This window comes from Balaenoptera ricei, chromosome 20 (genome assembly GCF_028023285.1).
Source record: "Balaenoptera ricei isolate mBalRic1 chromosome 20, mBalRic1.hap2, whole genome shotgun sequence".
In the NCBI taxonomy this organism is placed as follows: domain Eukaryota; kingdom Metazoa; phylum Chordata; class Mammalia; order Artiodactyla; family Balaenopteridae; genus Balaenoptera; species Balaenoptera ricei.
Genome location: NC_082658.1, coordinates 1,782,545 through 1,799,865, shown reverse-complemented (window position 1 = coordinate 1,799,865; position 17,321 = coordinate 1,782,545). Strand labels below are relative to the sequence as shown.

General features: G+C 54.8%; 1 protein-coding gene across 6 annotated transcripts in view; it reads left to right on the top strand.

The window, feature by feature from the left end:
- Positions 1–17,321, top strand: part of RGS9 (regulator of G protein signaling 9) — an 89,878-nt gene that overhangs the window by 42,763 nt on the left and 29,794 nt on the right. For all 6 annotated transcript variants that reach the window (XM_059906572.1, XM_059906571.1, XM_059906570.1 and 3 more), the window contains 3 exons: positions 617–693; positions 6,511–6,592; positions 13,052–13,114. In XM_059906572.1, coding sequence (XP_059762555.1) covers positions 617–693; positions 6,511–6,592; positions 13,052–13,114 — 222 coding nt within the window. The remainder of the gene's footprint in view (positions 1–616; positions 694–6,510; positions 6,593–13,051; positions 13,115–17,321) is intronic.

Genomic DNA, 17,321 nt, shown 5'->3' with positions numbered 1-17,321 from the left:
CACTTTCCTTTTGCTGTCCCAACATAATAGGACTTAATTAACATGTGTGATAATGCATATTACAGGATGGACAAATTTGAACTTGAGTTTGAGATGGGAAAACAGGAGTGCAGACTTTTGTTTTAGGCAGGATGAGTCATATTTCTCAAAGAACACACCCTAACCCTCAAAGGCTAGATTTCTGGGCAGAAAGCAACAATCTTGCTGTTTTTTTTTGCTTTTTACAAACATGTTTTTAGATAGCCAGCATCACACCAATGTTAGGGCTTAGCTTTGTGGATTTGTTGTGCTCTGTTGTTGAATATTAAGTTCCCATATTCTCCTCCACGCTACCCGCCTCTTCCTTATCAGATTTGGGATACATTTATTAAAACAAAATCCAACCCGAGGGTTAAAAACAAAAACAAAAACAAACAAACAAAAAATCCAAGCCAACCTGTGGCTTCTGTTGTGAAGGCTTGTCGAGAATTCGGTGCTACCCTTTGAATGACTGCCTTTGCACAGCTGGGCTGGGAGACCGTTTGGCTGCGTCTCGTTGTTGACTTAGGACTTCCTGCCCGCTGCACACAGCATAGGTTGTGGGGCTCAGTGTTCTCATTTTGTTTTCCTCCTCTAGGAAGATTATAATTTCTTGAACAAAAAAATTAACTACAAGTGGGACTTTGTCATCATGCAGGCCAAAGAGCAGTACCGGTGAGTCAAAGATCTTGTTGGTCCCCTGGTTGTCTTTGCTCCTCCCTTCCTTCTTTGTTTCTTTTTAATAAAATTAACTTTTATTGGGTGTGTATGTGTTAAACAGTGGGTGAGACATAGGGAAGGTAGAGGCATCGTCTAGGGAGCCCGACAGACAAGCAGACAGGACATGATGCCTCAGTGAGTTGAGAGCCCCATGTCGGGGTTTGGAGAAGGAGCTGCAGAAACAACATTGAATCTGGAGGCTGCAGAGGGTGTATCCAGGTGAGGGATGGTGGTGGTGGATGGAGAGGAGAGGAGAGGAGAGGTGGGAGGGAGGGTGCTCTAAGCAGACAACCAGAGCCTGCGGGCATGGGAGTGCCCACCTGATGCTGTCCCTTGGAGCTGGCACAGAGAGTGCAAAGCCCCAAACTGGCGGAAGGAGGCTGGATGTGTTAGCAGGAGCAGATCGGGAGAAGGTTCTGTGCTCAGGGCTGTGGGAGCCATAGAAGGATCTTAAACGTGGGAGAGCTGTCATCAGTCACCTGTTAGAGCCACTCACTGCTCGCCCTCATTTGTCGGTTCAAAACTGGACCTGAAGTTCCCCCTGGGGGCCCTGCCTTGTCTGTAAGGGCCAGCTGTACATGTTGGGGAGCGTGTATCAGTCAGGGCGAGGTTAGGCTGTCGTAACAAACATCACCCAGCAATCAGAGGCATGGAACCACAAGGCTCATTTCTTGCTTGTGTCACGTGTCCACCGTGGGTCAGCTGGGGCCCTGACATGCTTGCACCCACTCCAGGACTCACGTCACTTCTGCTCACAATTCACTAGCCAAGGCAGCTCATGTGGTTATGCCTGCTTCAAAGGAGGGTACACGGGGTGTGCAGTCCTCCTGTGTGTCTGAGGTGCAGGAGAGTCAGGAATATCTGGGGACCAATACCAGTGATCACCAGAACAGTGAGTCCAGCCGGCCTGGCCTCACTCACCCTGGCAGTTCCAGACCCCGGGAGGTCTAGAGTGGCTGGCACATGGTTGGGCTGGATGGTGGAGACCCCGTCCTCCTGAAGCAGCCCTGGAAGAAGAGTAGTGGTGGGTGAGTCAGGGTTCTCCAGAGAAACAGAATCTCTACGTATTGATCTAGCTAGAGAAGAGGTGGGGGAGGGGAAGGAGGGGGGAGAGAGAGGAGAGAGACTGAGATTGAGATTTATTACAAGGAATTAGGTCACACAGTTGTGGAGGCTGAGACGTCCCAGTACCTGCAGTCGGCCAGCTGGACCCCCAGGAGAGCTGATGTTTCGGTTGGAGCCTGAAGGCAGGAAGAGACCGATGTCCCAGCTCGAGGCCACCAGGCAGGAGGCACTTCCTCTTCTTTGCAGGAGGATCAACCTCTTTGTTCTATTCAGGTCTTCAACTAAAAGCACCCTCATCCAAAGACACCCTCACAGACACCCGCAGAATAATGTTGACCAATCACCTGGGCACCCCTGGGCCCATAAAATTAACCATACCAAGTGGTGAGCACTGTTATGCAGGAGGGCCATCCGGGAAAAACAGAAATCCGAAAGGCAGACTGGCTTTATTGCTCACGTGGGGAAAATCTGTTCTCAGGCCTTAATTCATGTGGAGGGGCATTATGGGGAGTGCTGGCTCTGCCCTTTCACCACGAACATGCCTCTGCCTGGGTATTTTTGAGACAGAGCGGCAGGGGGGATGTTTGCTAATCTTTTGTCACGTGCATTTGTGTGTGAGGCTCCGCTGGGTGGGTTCCGTTCACTGTCTCATCCCACGCTGGGGCGAGGAAATGCCTGGAGCAGTGATTCTTGTCGCCCCTCACATCTGCAGCCGGGGAAACGGAGGCTTAGAGGGGTCAGAATACTTGGCCAAGGTCACTTGGTGAGGTCGTGGTCCAGCCTGGCCTAGTGTTAATCCCACTCAGTGGGCGGTTTTTAGTGCCTACTGGGTTCCAGCACTGGGCCGGGCCCCAGGGACACAGAGTTGGCTGGGATATGCCCCCGCCCCACCCCTGACCCCTCTCTATCTTCCTCTGCCTCTCTGCTCCAAGCAGGAAGAGCCCATGACCCAGAGGACTATGGACCCCCGAGCTGCCTTGCAGCGCAGAGGTACCCCCAGTGGCCCCCGCGAGCCCCACCACTCAGGCCTGAGCGTAAAGCTCTGAGCTGCCCACATCATGGGGCAGCCCCTTGGCCATTCGCTTCTAGACGCCTTGGGATGAGCGCTTCCTGAAAGCCACTCTCCTCCTGAGATGCTGGCTTTTCCCCACTGATTCTGTTGCTTCACTCAAAGGCTGCCTCAGATTTCAGGTTTAGGATCTGTGATGGTTAATTTTATGTGTCCGCTTGGCTGGGCCACAGTGCCTAGAGAGTTGGTCCAATACCCATCTCAGATGTCACTGTGAAGGTGTTTTTTAGATGAGATGAGTATTGAATCAACAGACTTGAAGTAAAGCAGATGACTCCCCGCAATGTGGGTCGGCCTCATCCAAACAGTTGAAGGCGTTACAAGACTGGGGTTCCCAGAGGAAGAAGCAATTCTGCCTCTAGACGGGCTTGGACTTGAGTTGCCGCATCAGCTCTTTCCTAGTCCTCCAGCCTGCTGGCGTGTCCTGCAGAGTTTGGACTTGCTGGCCTCCTCAATCGTGTGAGCGAATTCCTTGAAATAAATAAATTCTGTCTCTGGCTCTCTCTGTTTATTCTCCTACTGCTTCTATTTCTCTGGAGAAGCCTAACTAACACAAGTACAAGATCTCACCACAAAAGCAGGTTGGCCACGTAGTCTGGCTCATGAGGCGCCCATTTCGTTCCCCTGAGTCTCTGCACACAGACCTCTCTCCTGAATCCCAGACTCAGCATCTCAGCTATAAACTCAACTTCTCACGTTGACGTCACACCTCAGCCTGACCTTGTCCATACTTGAATGTTTTCCCCTTGCTCCCCAAGCCTTCTCTCCCTTCAGCGTTATGCGTAGCAGTACAACGAGCCCCCATTCACCTCTCCCCGACCCGTGTCCTGTGTTCAGTCATCCAGTCTCGCTGGTACTGTTGGCAGAACCCCTCTGCCACACCTGTCCACTGCTGTCTGCTTCCATCACCCTGGAGCCAACCTCACTGTCAGCTGGACCGTGGCAGCATCCTCTGCTCCCACGTGCCCCCAGTTTTGAAACACAAACAGGATCCTGTCCCACCGTTTCGAGAGAGAACCCTCAGTTCAAATGTCATGTGCTCAAAGAAGCTTTTATTTCTTTTTTTTTTTGTTTAAGTTTTATTGGGGTATAGTTGGTTTACAATGTTGTGTTGGTTTCAGGTGTACAGAAAAGTGAATCAGTTAGACGTAGACATATGTACACTCTTTTTTAGGTTCTTTTCCCATTCAGGTCGTTACAGAGTACTGAGCAGAGTTCCCTGTGCTGTACAGTAGGGCCTTATTAGTTATCTAGTTTATATGCGGTAGTGTGTGTATATCAATCCCAATCAAAGAAGCTTTTCTGATTAGCTGTTATTCTGCACACAATCATCCTGAAACTCCATGGCTCAGAGTGGCAACAGTATTTTATTATCTCTCAAGTGTTCTGTGGGTCTGGAGTTTGGGACGGCTGGGCTGGGCAGTTGTGGATCAGAGCCTCTCAAGTGCTTGCAGCCAGAGGGCTAGAAGGTCTGCCTTGGGCTTCCTCACAGCACCAGGCATATAACACTGCCTACAGGTGGTCGGAAGCCCCAAGGGCAAATACTTCACTGAGGAGGGTGGCAGCTGCCCCACCTTCGATGGCCCAGCCTCAGAAATCACACAGTGCCGTTTGTGATATACTCTGTTGGTCAGCACAGCCACAAACCCCACCTGGTCTCAGTGCGGGAAGACATAGACCCACCTGGCAATGGAAGGAGGGTCACAGGACTGTAGACATACTATTTAAAAAGTACCACACTGGCCATCCCTGATTCTGCACTATAGTACACTGAATGTGTCCTCACAGCTCACGACACAATTTGTAATTTTATATTTATTTCTTGACTATTTGTGGAATGTTTAGACCTAAAGGTACTCAAGGAAGGGCAAGAAATATGTCTGTGTGTCAGTCTGCTCAGGCTGCGGTATCAGAGTATCATAGACTGGGTGTCTTAAACAACAGACATTTATTTTCTCACAGGTCTGGAGCGGGGGAAGTACAAGGTTCTGGCAGGGTTTGGTTTCTGATGAGGACTCTCTTCTCAGCTTGCAGACAGCTGCCTTTTTGTTGTGCTCTCACATGGGGGAGAAAGACGGACAGACAGAGAGACAGAGAGACTCTTCTGGTATCTCCTATTACCAGGGCACTAATCCTGTCATAAGGGCCCCACCCTAATGACCTCATCTAATTACTTCTAAACCCTAATTCCTTCTTAAAGGCCCCATCTCCAGATACTGTCGCATTGGGAGTTAGGGCTTCAACGTATGAGTTTTTGGGGGACGCAAACGTTCAGTCCATTACAGTCTATTTGGTTCACCCGAATTCTCCCAGTGTTTGGAACATAGTGGAGATCAGTAAATACATGATTGAATGAAAGTGTCATTGACGAAGGGATACTGTTGCTGTAAAGATCACAACATGACAAAGTAAGATAATTCTTCGTTTACTGGTTCTCTTGAACGCCGTTCATCACCACTCTCCTCCAATAACCTCTGTCACACAAGAGCACAAGAGCAAAGCCAGAAAGGGCATTGCAGTAAATTAGCGATCAACTCTATTGCCAAGGTGGTCCAGCATTATGGAAAGTCCACAGTGCCTCAGGCCATCTGCAGCCCATCTTCCTGAGGACACGGGGTAGTTAATGCGGTAGAAAATTCATTTCAGTTGGCAAGGGGGAAGTTGGAGTGACAGTGTTTATAGTTAATTTCCAGAGGAGGCTGCAAAACACCCCACTGGAAGGGCACTCTCCACCCACCTGGCTCTCTGGATATTATGTTACTCACAATACACGAGCTGGCACATAAATCCGCCGACTCTGTCTCGAGGAGGGCGCGTGCGTCATCCTGCGTTGCCTGGGCAAACAAGCATCACCGAGCGGAGCGCAGGTCGCCGTGGCAATGGCACTGGATGGGGTATGATAATGAGCCCTGCCTAACCCTTGCCATTTCCTACCTGTAATGGGAAAGAGGGAGACTGGGAGATGAGAGGGAGCGTGAATAACCTTTCACAGTAATCAGCTGGGCTCAGAGAAACCCTGACTTGGTGCGAACTCTTTGAAGTGACAGAGTGGAACTGACAGAGAGAAACCAGAACTCCCCAGGGCCCACGTTTTCCCCATCCCAGGCTCTGGCATTGCCGTTGCCTCCTGACTCAGGTGTTGATTATGTTGTTTATCAGAGCAGGGAAAGATCCGGAAGCCAGGTGGGCCCAGAACGTCATCCACACTCACTCCAGTGGAGACGCTGGTGGAGGTGGTCTGATCATGGTGGCACGATCGCATCTCACGCTGGTGCTCTCAGGGGGAGCTGGACTCTGGGACCAGATTCCTGGTTCAGGTCCCACCTCTGCCCCCTGGTGACAGCACGACCCTCAGTGGGACATTCAACCTCTCTTTGCTTCAGCCCCTGAACTGCAAATTGAGAATTGCTCACTGGGAGGATCCGAGTTAATATGTATAAAAGTATTTAGCTGGGTATTTAGCACATAAGTATGATATTAATGTTTGCTATTTTCATTATTCTCATTATGGCAAAAGCACAGATTATTTGGACAGATTGGGAGAGTGGTCCGGAATGGGGTCCAGCAGGAAGGGGGTCCATCAGTGAGCAAAAGATGCAAAACCTTACTGGCCTTTAACGTGGCTTTTGGCTTTTCAGGGCTGGAAAGGAAAGGAAGAAAGCAGACAGGTACGCACTGGATTGCCAGGAGAAGGCGTATTGGCTGGTCCACCGATGCCCCGTGAGTGCCATCCTCCCTGGTTGCACCCATCTCTTCTTGCGCCTGACCACTCCCAACCTTACTCCCCATCCCCCTTTTGTGGCTCATCTCTGCCTGGAGCTAGAATTGAATCTGCAGGAGTTGCTGCTCAGTGTTGATTAACATCCAAGGGCCTCTGGCTGGAAGAGGAAATTCACCATCTGGATGGAGTCCACCGGTGGCCCATCCCTTGCTGTTAGGACTGAGTGCATTTCCATAGCGGAGGGACCTGAATGAGTCTGCCTTGTGTGAGGGCTAGGACTCGATGCCTGAGAAGAGGAATGTAAGAAGAAAAAAGTAGGACACAGGCTCCACCGCAGGAAAAAAATCACACGTGTAGGGAACCGGAAGCCAGCCTCGCCACAGCCATGCTGTGTCTCTTGCTGCCCTCCTTTTCCTCTCTGGGTCTGGTCCCCGGCGGAGATGGGGGCCAGGGGATAAATGTGTGCTCAGCCTTATGGCTTAGAACATGTAGCGTCTCTGGCTTTGGGACGTTAGGTGGCCTAGAGGCACAAGCTGTACATACGAGATGCGACTTGTAGCAGCTCATTACTTGGGAGGGAAGCCACATCTCCAGCGCGGAGAAGCAGGCTGTAACCGCCACCCACCGTGGGGACCTGTGCCGCCTTGGTTCCCTCCCGCGTCAGGCCCGTGTGCTGCCTCCCGGGCACTGGAGGTGGGAGATGTGGAAGGAATTCTGCAAAGTGGAGCATTCGGAACACACGTTCCTCTCTTCCTCCTTCAGTTTTCTTGCCTGGCCGGGAACCAAGTTCTCAGAACCAGAGAGCGAACTGCGTCCCTCACGGGGCCAAAGCTTCTGGAGTTTTGAACTTGGAGCCCATCAGATTTGGGCCGTTTTGCTACTTTTCTTTCTGCATTCAAGACAGGCAGCCCATAAGGTGTTCCAGCTGTGAGGGCATTGGTTTGGATGCCTTGTTGCCGAGGTTAAGGCCCTGGGGTTGAGGCGTGTTTGGTTTTGCTTTGTTTCGGGGCACCTCCTCCAGCTAGACCACTTGGCCGATGCCCGACCCAGGTCCCTGGGGGCCTGAGCGGAAGGCTGGTTGACCGAGCACAGGGTCCCGGAGGTCAGAGCCCACACCCGCCGTCCCGCCGGTAGCGCAGGAGTGAGATCTTTGTGTGAGAGGGAGCCAGACCTTGCTCAGCCCATATTGTCATCTGATCCTGAAGCGGGGGGACCCTTGGTGAGGAGAATGGCGAATGGTGGATAAGCCTCTCAGATGGTAAGAGGCGCTGGTGCCCTGTGGCCCCCGTGACCGAGGCGGTCCTGCTCCTTGTAGGATGGAAAACGGCCTCCGTATCACGTGTGGGGACTCCATGCTGTGGGATGCCCGTGTGCCTGCATCCCTTGCCAGGCGACAGAGTCTGACTGTGCACGCGATCTGCCCTGGGACCCTCCCCTCCCCTCTGTCCCTGCAGCCAGGAGGTCTACAGGGACACGACGAGAAGCAGATTATCCGTGTTGTTCGCAGGCCTCCTGGGGCAGCTCTCAGCCCCGACACCAGGCAGGTGGCCGAGTGGCTCTTCCCTATGTGATGCAGAGGCACAGACGTTCAACAGTGTGTCCCTGGCAATGGCTTCTACCACCACCTCCCCCATGGTCCCCACTTCCTCCACCTCCATCGCCTCCGTTGTCACGGTCACCGTCACCGCAGACCTGAGTGGAGACCTTACGGTGCCCCGGGCTGTGCGCCAAGCATCGTTCTGCACGCACTTTCTCGTTCCACCTCTGCGGCCCTACCTGAGAGGCCACGTAATTAGTCCCGTTTTGCTGATGAGAAAGCAGAGGCCCAGGGCTGCTGCTGACTTGCCAGTGACAGCCAGTGAGTGAGCACCAGGGGACCTGGACCCACAGACTGCAGAGCCTTCCCTCCTGGTCTCCATGCTCCTTTGCCTCCGATGACAGTGTCACGTGATGTTGTTGTGCGTTTAGGGTCTTTTGTCACTAGAGCATCACGTGGTTGCTGCCACTGTCATGCACATGGTGCAGGGTTCAGAGGTGCCTGTCCCTCACTGGTGGCACTGGGGAGCCCACGTTCAGAAGGAGGCCTGATGTGCTTGGAGCAGACATGAAGCTCCCCGGACACAAAACCTCTCTCCCGCCCCGGCCCTCTCACCGCCGATCCCCTCGCCCAAGACCGGACCAGGAGTCGGGGATGGGCCCGGGTGGCCCTGGCTCCTTCTCTCTCTGACTTTCATAAAACCTTCAGCCTCTCGGTGGCCCAAGAGCGTCAGGATGAGGGACGTGTCCTGTGTGAAGAACATCCGGTTTGAGGTCTGTCTCGGCTGGAAACTGAGCGATCTGACTGACAACCCAGCAGCCCAGGCGCTTGGGGGCTGTCAGACCGTCTCCAGGGGCCCCAGACACACTGTCAGCTGGGCGGGAGGAAGCCAGCCGGGCAGACAAAGCGTTAGGCTGGGTGGGGTGACTGTAGCCAGCTGCCATACTTACTGAGCAGATTCATCCCCTGTTCGCTGGTCTGTCCCTGAATCCGCGAAACCTTCCTGGGGCCCTGAGTCTGCACCAGCCGAGGAGCCGGGCGCTGGACGTGAGGTAACAGCTGAAGGCCGCTGAGTACCTGCCACGTGCCTGGGTTAAGCTCTGGCTTAAGTGCCTGGCTGATCCCATGGACCTGACGGAAATGCTGTGACATAGGGGTGTCATTGCCCCGTCGTTCAGGTGGGGACATCAAGGCTCGCGAAGCTGCAGCGGCCTGGGCAGCGCTGGGACGTGAACACACCTCTGTCTGACATGCTGCTGCCATGGAATGTGCACCCACGGGTGGGCCCCTCTCTCAGCTCAAGCAGCTCCAAGTCCAAACTGCTGACCCTGGTGAGCCACGCCCTCCCGGAGCTGAGACCTCAGTGTGAGGGGCACAGCGAGGGGGGATGGATTCAGGGAGTGGGGGGCATCCTATCATGAAGAAAAACGAGGTTCCTCTCACATTTTTCCCCAGTGGAACAGGGTACAGGTCTGGGCACGATGCAAACAACGGTTCATTGTGTGTAAACGAACAGAAGGAGAAACGGTTTCTTTAGAAAAGTCACCTTGGGGCCTCCCGTGCATCGTTGCTGTGGCATCCGTGTCTCCCCAGGATACAGGCCGCTGACACGTGGGCCATGGGTACAAGGAGGGTGTGGTCTGGGGACAGAGGCGGCCTGTGGCACGTGTGCTCTAAGTCGGGTGGTTGCTGGTCTGAGCATCGAGCTAAACGGCCTTTGTTTCAATCACAAGTGCAGACACTCACCCGAGAGGATACCTGTCCTCCACTTCCTGCTGAGGTTGGACTGAATGTCCAGAGAGGGGCAAAGTAAATTAAGTTACAGCTCCGTGACTGAATGCTGTGACACTATGAAAATAATATTTTCGAAGGCCAGTTGTGAACCTGGGGAAGTGGTCCGACATGCAACATTTTACCATTAAAACAGGATGGGAGAGTCCATTGACTCTGATCCAAATTAAGAAGAAAAACCCCAAACATCTGTTTTGTGAATTTCCACTCTGTGCCAGGGGCTTAGGAGGCAATGGGGGTCTTTGCCCTGGGAGCCGAGACAGACGTGGCCCTCAGGGAGCTTACAGTCTGGTGGAGGGTCTGAGACTAGAACTGCTGCACAGCGAATGTGTCCTGTGCGGATGCGGGGACAGCTGTGAGGGGCAGGGTCCTGCTTCAGATCCAGGGTCTGGGACCAGCTCTCCGCGGAAGTAACGTTCACGCCAAGGTCAGCCTCCTCCAGCCCTTCCCTCCAGTTCTGTCTCTCCCTGCGTCAACCTCATCTCTCTCTCTGTCCCCTGTTTTGTTTTGTTTTTAAAACTATCTGGTGTTTTATTTGTTATTTGTTTTCTGTGCCGTGCACCAGAAAGGTCCAAACTGGACGTTAGGGGAGAGAGTGACGGTGAGAAGAGGAGAGAACAAGACAAGGGACGGGAGGAATGTGGTGCAGCCACGTGTCACCGGGATGTGGCACCGGCGCCCACCCCGGCCCTGGCTCTGGGACCGTCCCCTCCTCGTGAGCAGCCCTTGGGGGTACGAGGGTCCTTTCCCAACCTGAGTTAAGGAGCTGTTAGCAAATTGTCTCTTTGGCTTTCGCGTCAGGGATGTTCTCGGGCACCACGCCCTGGCGTTCACACTTCCTCCGGCTGGAGGCGGTGGTGGTGGGCTTGGCGTCTCTGGGCAGGCGGGGCTTCCTGCACTTGGCCCGGGCTGCACGCGGCTGCACGGCTCCCTGTCTGCTGACAGCCCACCGCCAGGCCACCGTGGCCCTTGTGTCCTGTGCGCTGACGGTCAGCTCTGCGGTATCTGCGTTCCGGCTGCCTCTTGCATCCCAGAAACTGTGTCAGCGGTGGCTCTGGTGACTGTTGTGGAGAGCAGAGACCCCCATGCTACCTGGTGAATGAGTGGATGAAGGAATGAGTGGATGGATGAATGAGTGAATGGATGAATGAGTGAGTGCATGAGTGAATGAGTGCATGAGTGGGTGAATGAATGCATGCCTGAATGAATGAGTGAATGATGAATGAGTGAGTACATGAGTGAATGAATAAGTGGATAAGGGAATGAGTGAATGATGAATGAGTGCGTGAGTGAATAAGGGAATGAGTGAATGAATGAATGAGTGTGTGAGTGAATGAATGAGTGGATAAGGGAATGAGTGAATGAATAAGTGAGTGAATGAATGAGTGGGTAAGGGAATGAGTGAATGAATGAGTGCGTGAGTGAATGAATGAGTAGATAAGGGAATGAGTGAATGAATGAATGAGTGCGTGAGGGAATGAATGAGTGGCTAAGGGAATGAGTGAGTGAATGAGTGAGTGCGTGAGTGAATGAATGAGTGGGTAAGGGAATGAGTGAATGAATGAATGAGTGTGTGAGTGAATGAATGAGTGGGTAAGGGAATGAGTGAATGAATGAATGAGTGCATGAGCGAATGCAGCCTGGGAGTCTCCCAAAACGGCAGCAGGAGAAAGGCAGCCCCATGCAGAGGTCTGAAGGCAGGGCCCCGGGTGGGACTGCAGCTGGATGGGAGCGGCTGAGAGGTGAGGAGGGGCCGGCGGGGACCGGCCGGCGGGACAAGGCCCGCCGGGCGGCTCCGGCTCAGGGTCCTGCGCCGATTACACAGGTGCACCGTGCAGCAGCTGAATTCACATCAGAGTGTGGATCAAGTTCAGAGCAAAGAGTTGGAGAAGGGGCCCAAGACGCGAGCGGACGACTGCGCGGAAGCCCCTGAGGCTGGAGGGCCTGCTGGGGGGCAGGGGCCCCGAGGGCGCGGGCCGGGGGAGCGTGTGTGTGTGCGTGTGTGTGTGCGTGTGTGTGGCTGTGCCGGGATGGACGTGTGTGAGCTGCAGACGTGAGCACGTGTGCCTGCGTTCGGGCGTGAGTGCATACCTGTGAGAGTGCGAAAGAGTGATGATGTGAGTTGTGAGTGGGAGGGTGTGTGCACGTGAGCGAGTCTTTGAGTGTGAGAGTGAGTGTGTACGTGTGAGTAGTGTGAGAGTATGCGAGTGTGCGTGTGTGATGTCTGTCTTCCGTCACCCTGGGGGGATTTCTTTGTCCCAGACGGGTGCCCGCACCAGACAGACAGAGGAGGTGGAAGACCCGAACTGCTGGCCCCGAGGGTCTGAGAGACGGAGCAGGACTGGCTGGGGAGGTAGCTGCCTGAGGGAGACAGACAGACGCTGAGGCCGGCTTTGGGCCAGGTGTTCACACACGTGATCCTACGATGAACACAGCCTTTGCTTGGTAACAGGGACGCTCTGCTGAGAGCTCCGTACTCCGTCGTGCTAAATCCTCACAGGAACCTGACAGGCAGCAGGGATCGTCTGCAGTTCTCAGGGGTGGGAAGGGCAGAGAGGAGAAGTGGTTTCCAAGATCTTCCTCACAGCTGGGAAGTGGCAGAACCGGGATTGGAAACTCTGGGTGCCTGACGGAAGCCTGGACCCTCCAACACAATGAACTGTAGAGTGGGAAGGGAGTCGGGAGTCCCATGTGCTAATCCCAGGGAACTCTGATTGAGTTTGCATGTTGTTTATCCATCTGTGCACCCACCCGCTCATTCATCCATCCCCCTACCCACCCCTCATCCATCCATCCATCCATCACTTATCCATCCATCCATCCATCCACCTACCCACCTACCCACCCTCCATCCATCCATCCATCCATCCATCCATCCTCCCTCCCTCCATCCCTCTCTCCATCCCTCTGTTTTAGGCTCTGGGGATGCTGTGGTGGTGGAATAGCCCCATGAAACTCACCAGCTCACCTGGAGAATCGTACACACCCCTGTAGCTCCCCACAGGCTGGACCACGACCCTAAGCTTGGTCTCACGATTGGCAGCTTGACCAAGATCCAAAGTTAATCAGAAACTGGAGACTCTCCCAGCGGTGGTTCTTATGTTGTTTTTGTTTTTGTTTTCCCACTCAGCCGGGAATGAATGACGTGCTGGACTATGGCCTGGACCGAGTGACCAATCCAAATGAAGATCAGGTAAAACAGGTAGGTCTCTGCTGCATACGTTGGGCGGGGCCTAGGTCAGGGTCTCAGGCTGGGAAGGTGTCCACATGTCTGTTGTCTGTTTGTGTCTGTGGGGCACTGGTACCTCCCCTTTGAGACTGCCAAAGAGGGGAGGCCTATGGGCTGTGTGGTATCAGAGCAGGGAGGCCATGGCAGGGGTCCTGGTCAAGAGAGACCGGAGTTGGCAGCGTGCAGGTCAGAGCCAATGGGATCTAGATGGTTGGTTTTCAGACTTTTCTGAGTCACTTCCCCCTTTGAAAACCTGATGAAAGTTATGAACCCATTTCACCCAGAGATGCACAGACAGGCATTTCGCACACAATTTCCGCCAGTCCCCCCTCCCCCACCCCGAAGTCTGTAGGCCACAGGCTCACAACCCTTGAATCAACTTTGGGTTTAAACCTTAATCCGCGTGACCGGACCTGGACTGTCCCAATTTCTTTTGCATCTCGTTGGGTGGGATCTTTGCAAAGATTCTCCTGTGCTTTTTATTTTAAAAGGACCCTTTCCCCCCGGTAGGCCACCATTGATGATGGATGGCCGATTTCCTAAGACGGGTTTTTATTTAACGAAAGGTGGTGCAGAAGCTGCTGAAAGAGTGGGCAGCCGGTTAGGGTTTCCCGACCGTGGCACTGTTACCTGGGGCCAGACCGTGCCCTGGGGCTGTCCTGTGCGCTGCGGAGCGTTCGGCAGCATAGCTGGCCTCCACCCCCTGGATACCAGTAGCTCCGCGCCTTTCCCTGCCTGCCCCTCAGTCCCAACTATCAAAAGTGTCTCCAGACTTGGTCCGGTGGCCCCCGGGGGGCCAAGATTGCCCCAGCTGAGAACCACAGCTGCCAGTAAACCAGCCTAAACCCACGTAAACTAGCGGTAGATGGTTTCCTTGCTTTCTGTCTACCGTTGTCTTTGGGCAGCAAGGGGTCAGGGGCCTTGTTAGCCTAGTGTGTCATCCGTGAGCCAGTGCCTAAAGCCCTGGGCGGGGGCCGGGGGGTGGGGGGTGGGCCCGGAAAGGAGGAGGAAGGAAGTCGGAGGGGCAAGAGGAAGGAGCACGCGAAAGCTGGCCGGGAGGCTCTGACTTGTGTATGCTGCCCACCGGGGCCTGGAGCTCAGGATGGCTTTGGGGACCCCCCCCCCAGTGTGTGGGCCAGAGGTCCAGGTTTCGGCTGGAGTCCATCTGGAGGGGACGTCGCGTCCCCAGAGGGCATCCTCCGGGGACGTTGCTGGGACCCTCGTCCGTAATTCAGAGTCACCCTTCCTTTGATGCACGCTTGGCACTGTCAACCTTCAGCGGCCTTTCCTACGTTCCCCTCGTCAGATAACAGATAATTGCCGGGGCCTTGTCAGGCTTGGTTACCAAGGAAACAGAGTCATCAAGGAAAATACTGAACCGGGCTGGAAGATTTGCAGTTATTATGGGTCAGGCAGCTCTGGAAAGCTCTGTGGTGTGGAGGAGGGGAGGGTGGAGGGGGACGGCCCATCACTCGCTCTGACCAGGCGCTGCTGTGTGTGTGTGTGTGTGTCTGTGTATATGTGTGTGTGCGCGCGTATGTGTGTGTATGTATGTGTATGTGTCTGCGTCTGTGTACGTGTGTGTGTATGTGTGTGTATGTGCCTGTGTGTGTATGTATGTGTATGTGTACGCGTCTGTGTACGTGTGTGTGTATGTGCACGCACGTATGTGTGTGTATGTGTATGCGTCTGTGTACGTGTGTGTATGTGTGTGTATGTGTCTGTGTGTGTCTTGTGTGTGTATGTATGTGTATGTATGTGTCTGTGTGTGTATGTGCGTGTATGCGTGTGTCTGTGTCTCTGTGTGCGCGCCTGTGTATGTGTATTTGTGTGTGTGTGTATGTGTGTGTTTGTGTGTGCGCGCATCTGTCTGTGTGTGTATGTGCGTGTATGCATGTGTCTGTGTGCGCGCCTGTGTGTGTATGTGTATTTGTGTGTATGTGTGTGTGTGTGCGCGCGTCTGTGTGTGTATGTGCGTGTATGCACGTGTCTGTGTGTGCATCTGTGTGTGTGTCTATTTGTGTGTGTGTATGTGTGTGTGTGTGTGCGCGCGTCTGTGTGTGTGTATGTGCGTGTGTGCATGTGTCTGTGTGGTGCACGTCTGTGTGTGTATGTGCGTGTATGCATGTGTCTGTGTGGCACGCGTCTGTGTGTGTATGTGCGTGTATGCATGTGTCCGTGTGCACGCCTGTGCACGTGTGTGTGCGCACGTGTGCGTGGGGCGGGATCTCTAGCTTCAGCCCTGGCAGGACGGTGCAGATGCTGAGTGAGCTGCCTCCTCTCGGGCGCTCTCTGGGGTGCCTTCCCAGGAGGGCGGCCAGGCCCCGCCGCCGAGGAGGTGTATCCAGGCTCCCTGGTGGGCAGGCTCGGGGCCGAGATGCCTCCTGCTCTCCGAGCCCCTTTCCTGGCAGACGCGGGCCACGCTCTCAGCCCGGGGTCCGCGCACGGGCCGGGGGTGAGGCTGCGGCCGCGGCGCTGTGTGACCGGGGTGCTGTCACTGCCGTTTACGCTCTGTCTTCTGTGTCTCTCTCCCACCAGCTCTCTTTCTCCTGTCGCACTCTGGCTGCCCTGGTGCGTTAAGAAGAACAAAGAAGCGTAACCCTCCCTCCGTCCTCCTCTCGGCCAGCGCGGGTCACAGCCAGCTGTTAGGGGCTGGGCTTTACCTGTGTGACCTTCCCCACAGTGGGACCCAGTGTCCCCTGTTTATCTGGCCTGAGAGGAGAGGGTCCGGAGGACGGGGCGTGTGTCCAGGAGGCCTTGGGGGTGCAGAGGTGTCGGATTGCTGCCTCGATCAGAGAAGATCTCTCAGTGCCGGTTTGAAGAGATGGCCCATTTCCAAGAATTCGTAAATTCTTGAAAAGATCTCTTTTTTCCTTAAACAGGGGCAAATGATCCAAGAGCCATAAACACCATCGAGCACAGGAAGGAGGTTGTGGGGTTGGCAGGTGTCCACGACCCTGGGTGACCCACTTCCTCAAGCTGATGGCCGCTGGCCGCTGGGCACCCAGCCCTGGGAGGAGCCAGCCAGAGCCAGGGTGACACGTAGGGAGCGTGTCCTCTCTCAGTCCTGATGTCTGGAGGTGGGGGGCCACCTTCCCGTTATCTCAGAGAGGATTTGGCCCTGCAGGGAGGGGCTGAGTGGTGGCCGGGCCCCAGCCTGCTGTGGGCAGCAGTGCCCGGGGCCGGCCCTCCCTCCCCGACCCCGACAGGGTCAACAGGGTCATTTTGTGACGAGGGCCAGTGCCCTGTGCTCGAGGGAGCTCTGACACCAGAGTGACTACAGCTCCGCCACCCCCTGGAGCTGTGACCTTGGACAAGCTCTTGAGCTCAAAGCCTCAGTTTTCTCATCTATAAAATGGGAATAAGAATAGTTCCTTCTTCAGGGGCCTCAGTGAGGTCATTTATGTGAAGTGTCTGGAACGGAATCCGACGTGTACACAGCAACTTTCACTATCATTACAACCGTCTCCCTGCTGCCAGAGAGCATTTATGGGGTCTGGAGGCCCTCGACCCTGCTTGGGGGACTGTCCCTCGCCAGTTTCCTTCTTGTCCTTCTCGCTTCTCATCCTTCTGCCCCGGCTGGGGGTGGGGGGAGGCAGGTGCACACCAGTGTCCACACCCCTGCCTGGTGCCTCCAACGGCTGCCGAGAACAGCACTGTTTACGCTGGCGGCCACACCGGCCTTTGGGCGAAGGACAGAAGTGTGGCTACACAGACGTAAGTGCTGTGCTCTGCAGAGCCCCCGGCCTGGAGCCCCCCGTGAGCGATAACCCCTCCCGCCGTGTGTTCCCCCCAGCTGGGGACAAACGGCTGCCCTCCTGGGGCTCCTGCGTGACCGGTGGTAGCAGGGGAGGGCTGAGGCTTGCCCACAGCTCCCTGTGTGCCGGCCACGGGGCCGGCCGCTTCACCCCTGGTCAGGGCTCTGCAGATTCAGCAGCTCACGAGGTAGAAGCTCTAGCATCTCTGCTCCACAGTTGAGACAGGCCGAGGGACCAGGCAACGTATCCGAGTCACACGTCTCGGAGACGGTGAAGCTGGGGTTTGCGCCCCAGGGGGCGGGCCCCTGAGCCCACTCCGTGTCCTGCTGACGTGCCCTGATGTCCGTCACGCAGCTTCTAGAAGCTTCGCTGGATTTTATTACCTTCTCCCAGCAGCTTGGGAAGTGAGGCTT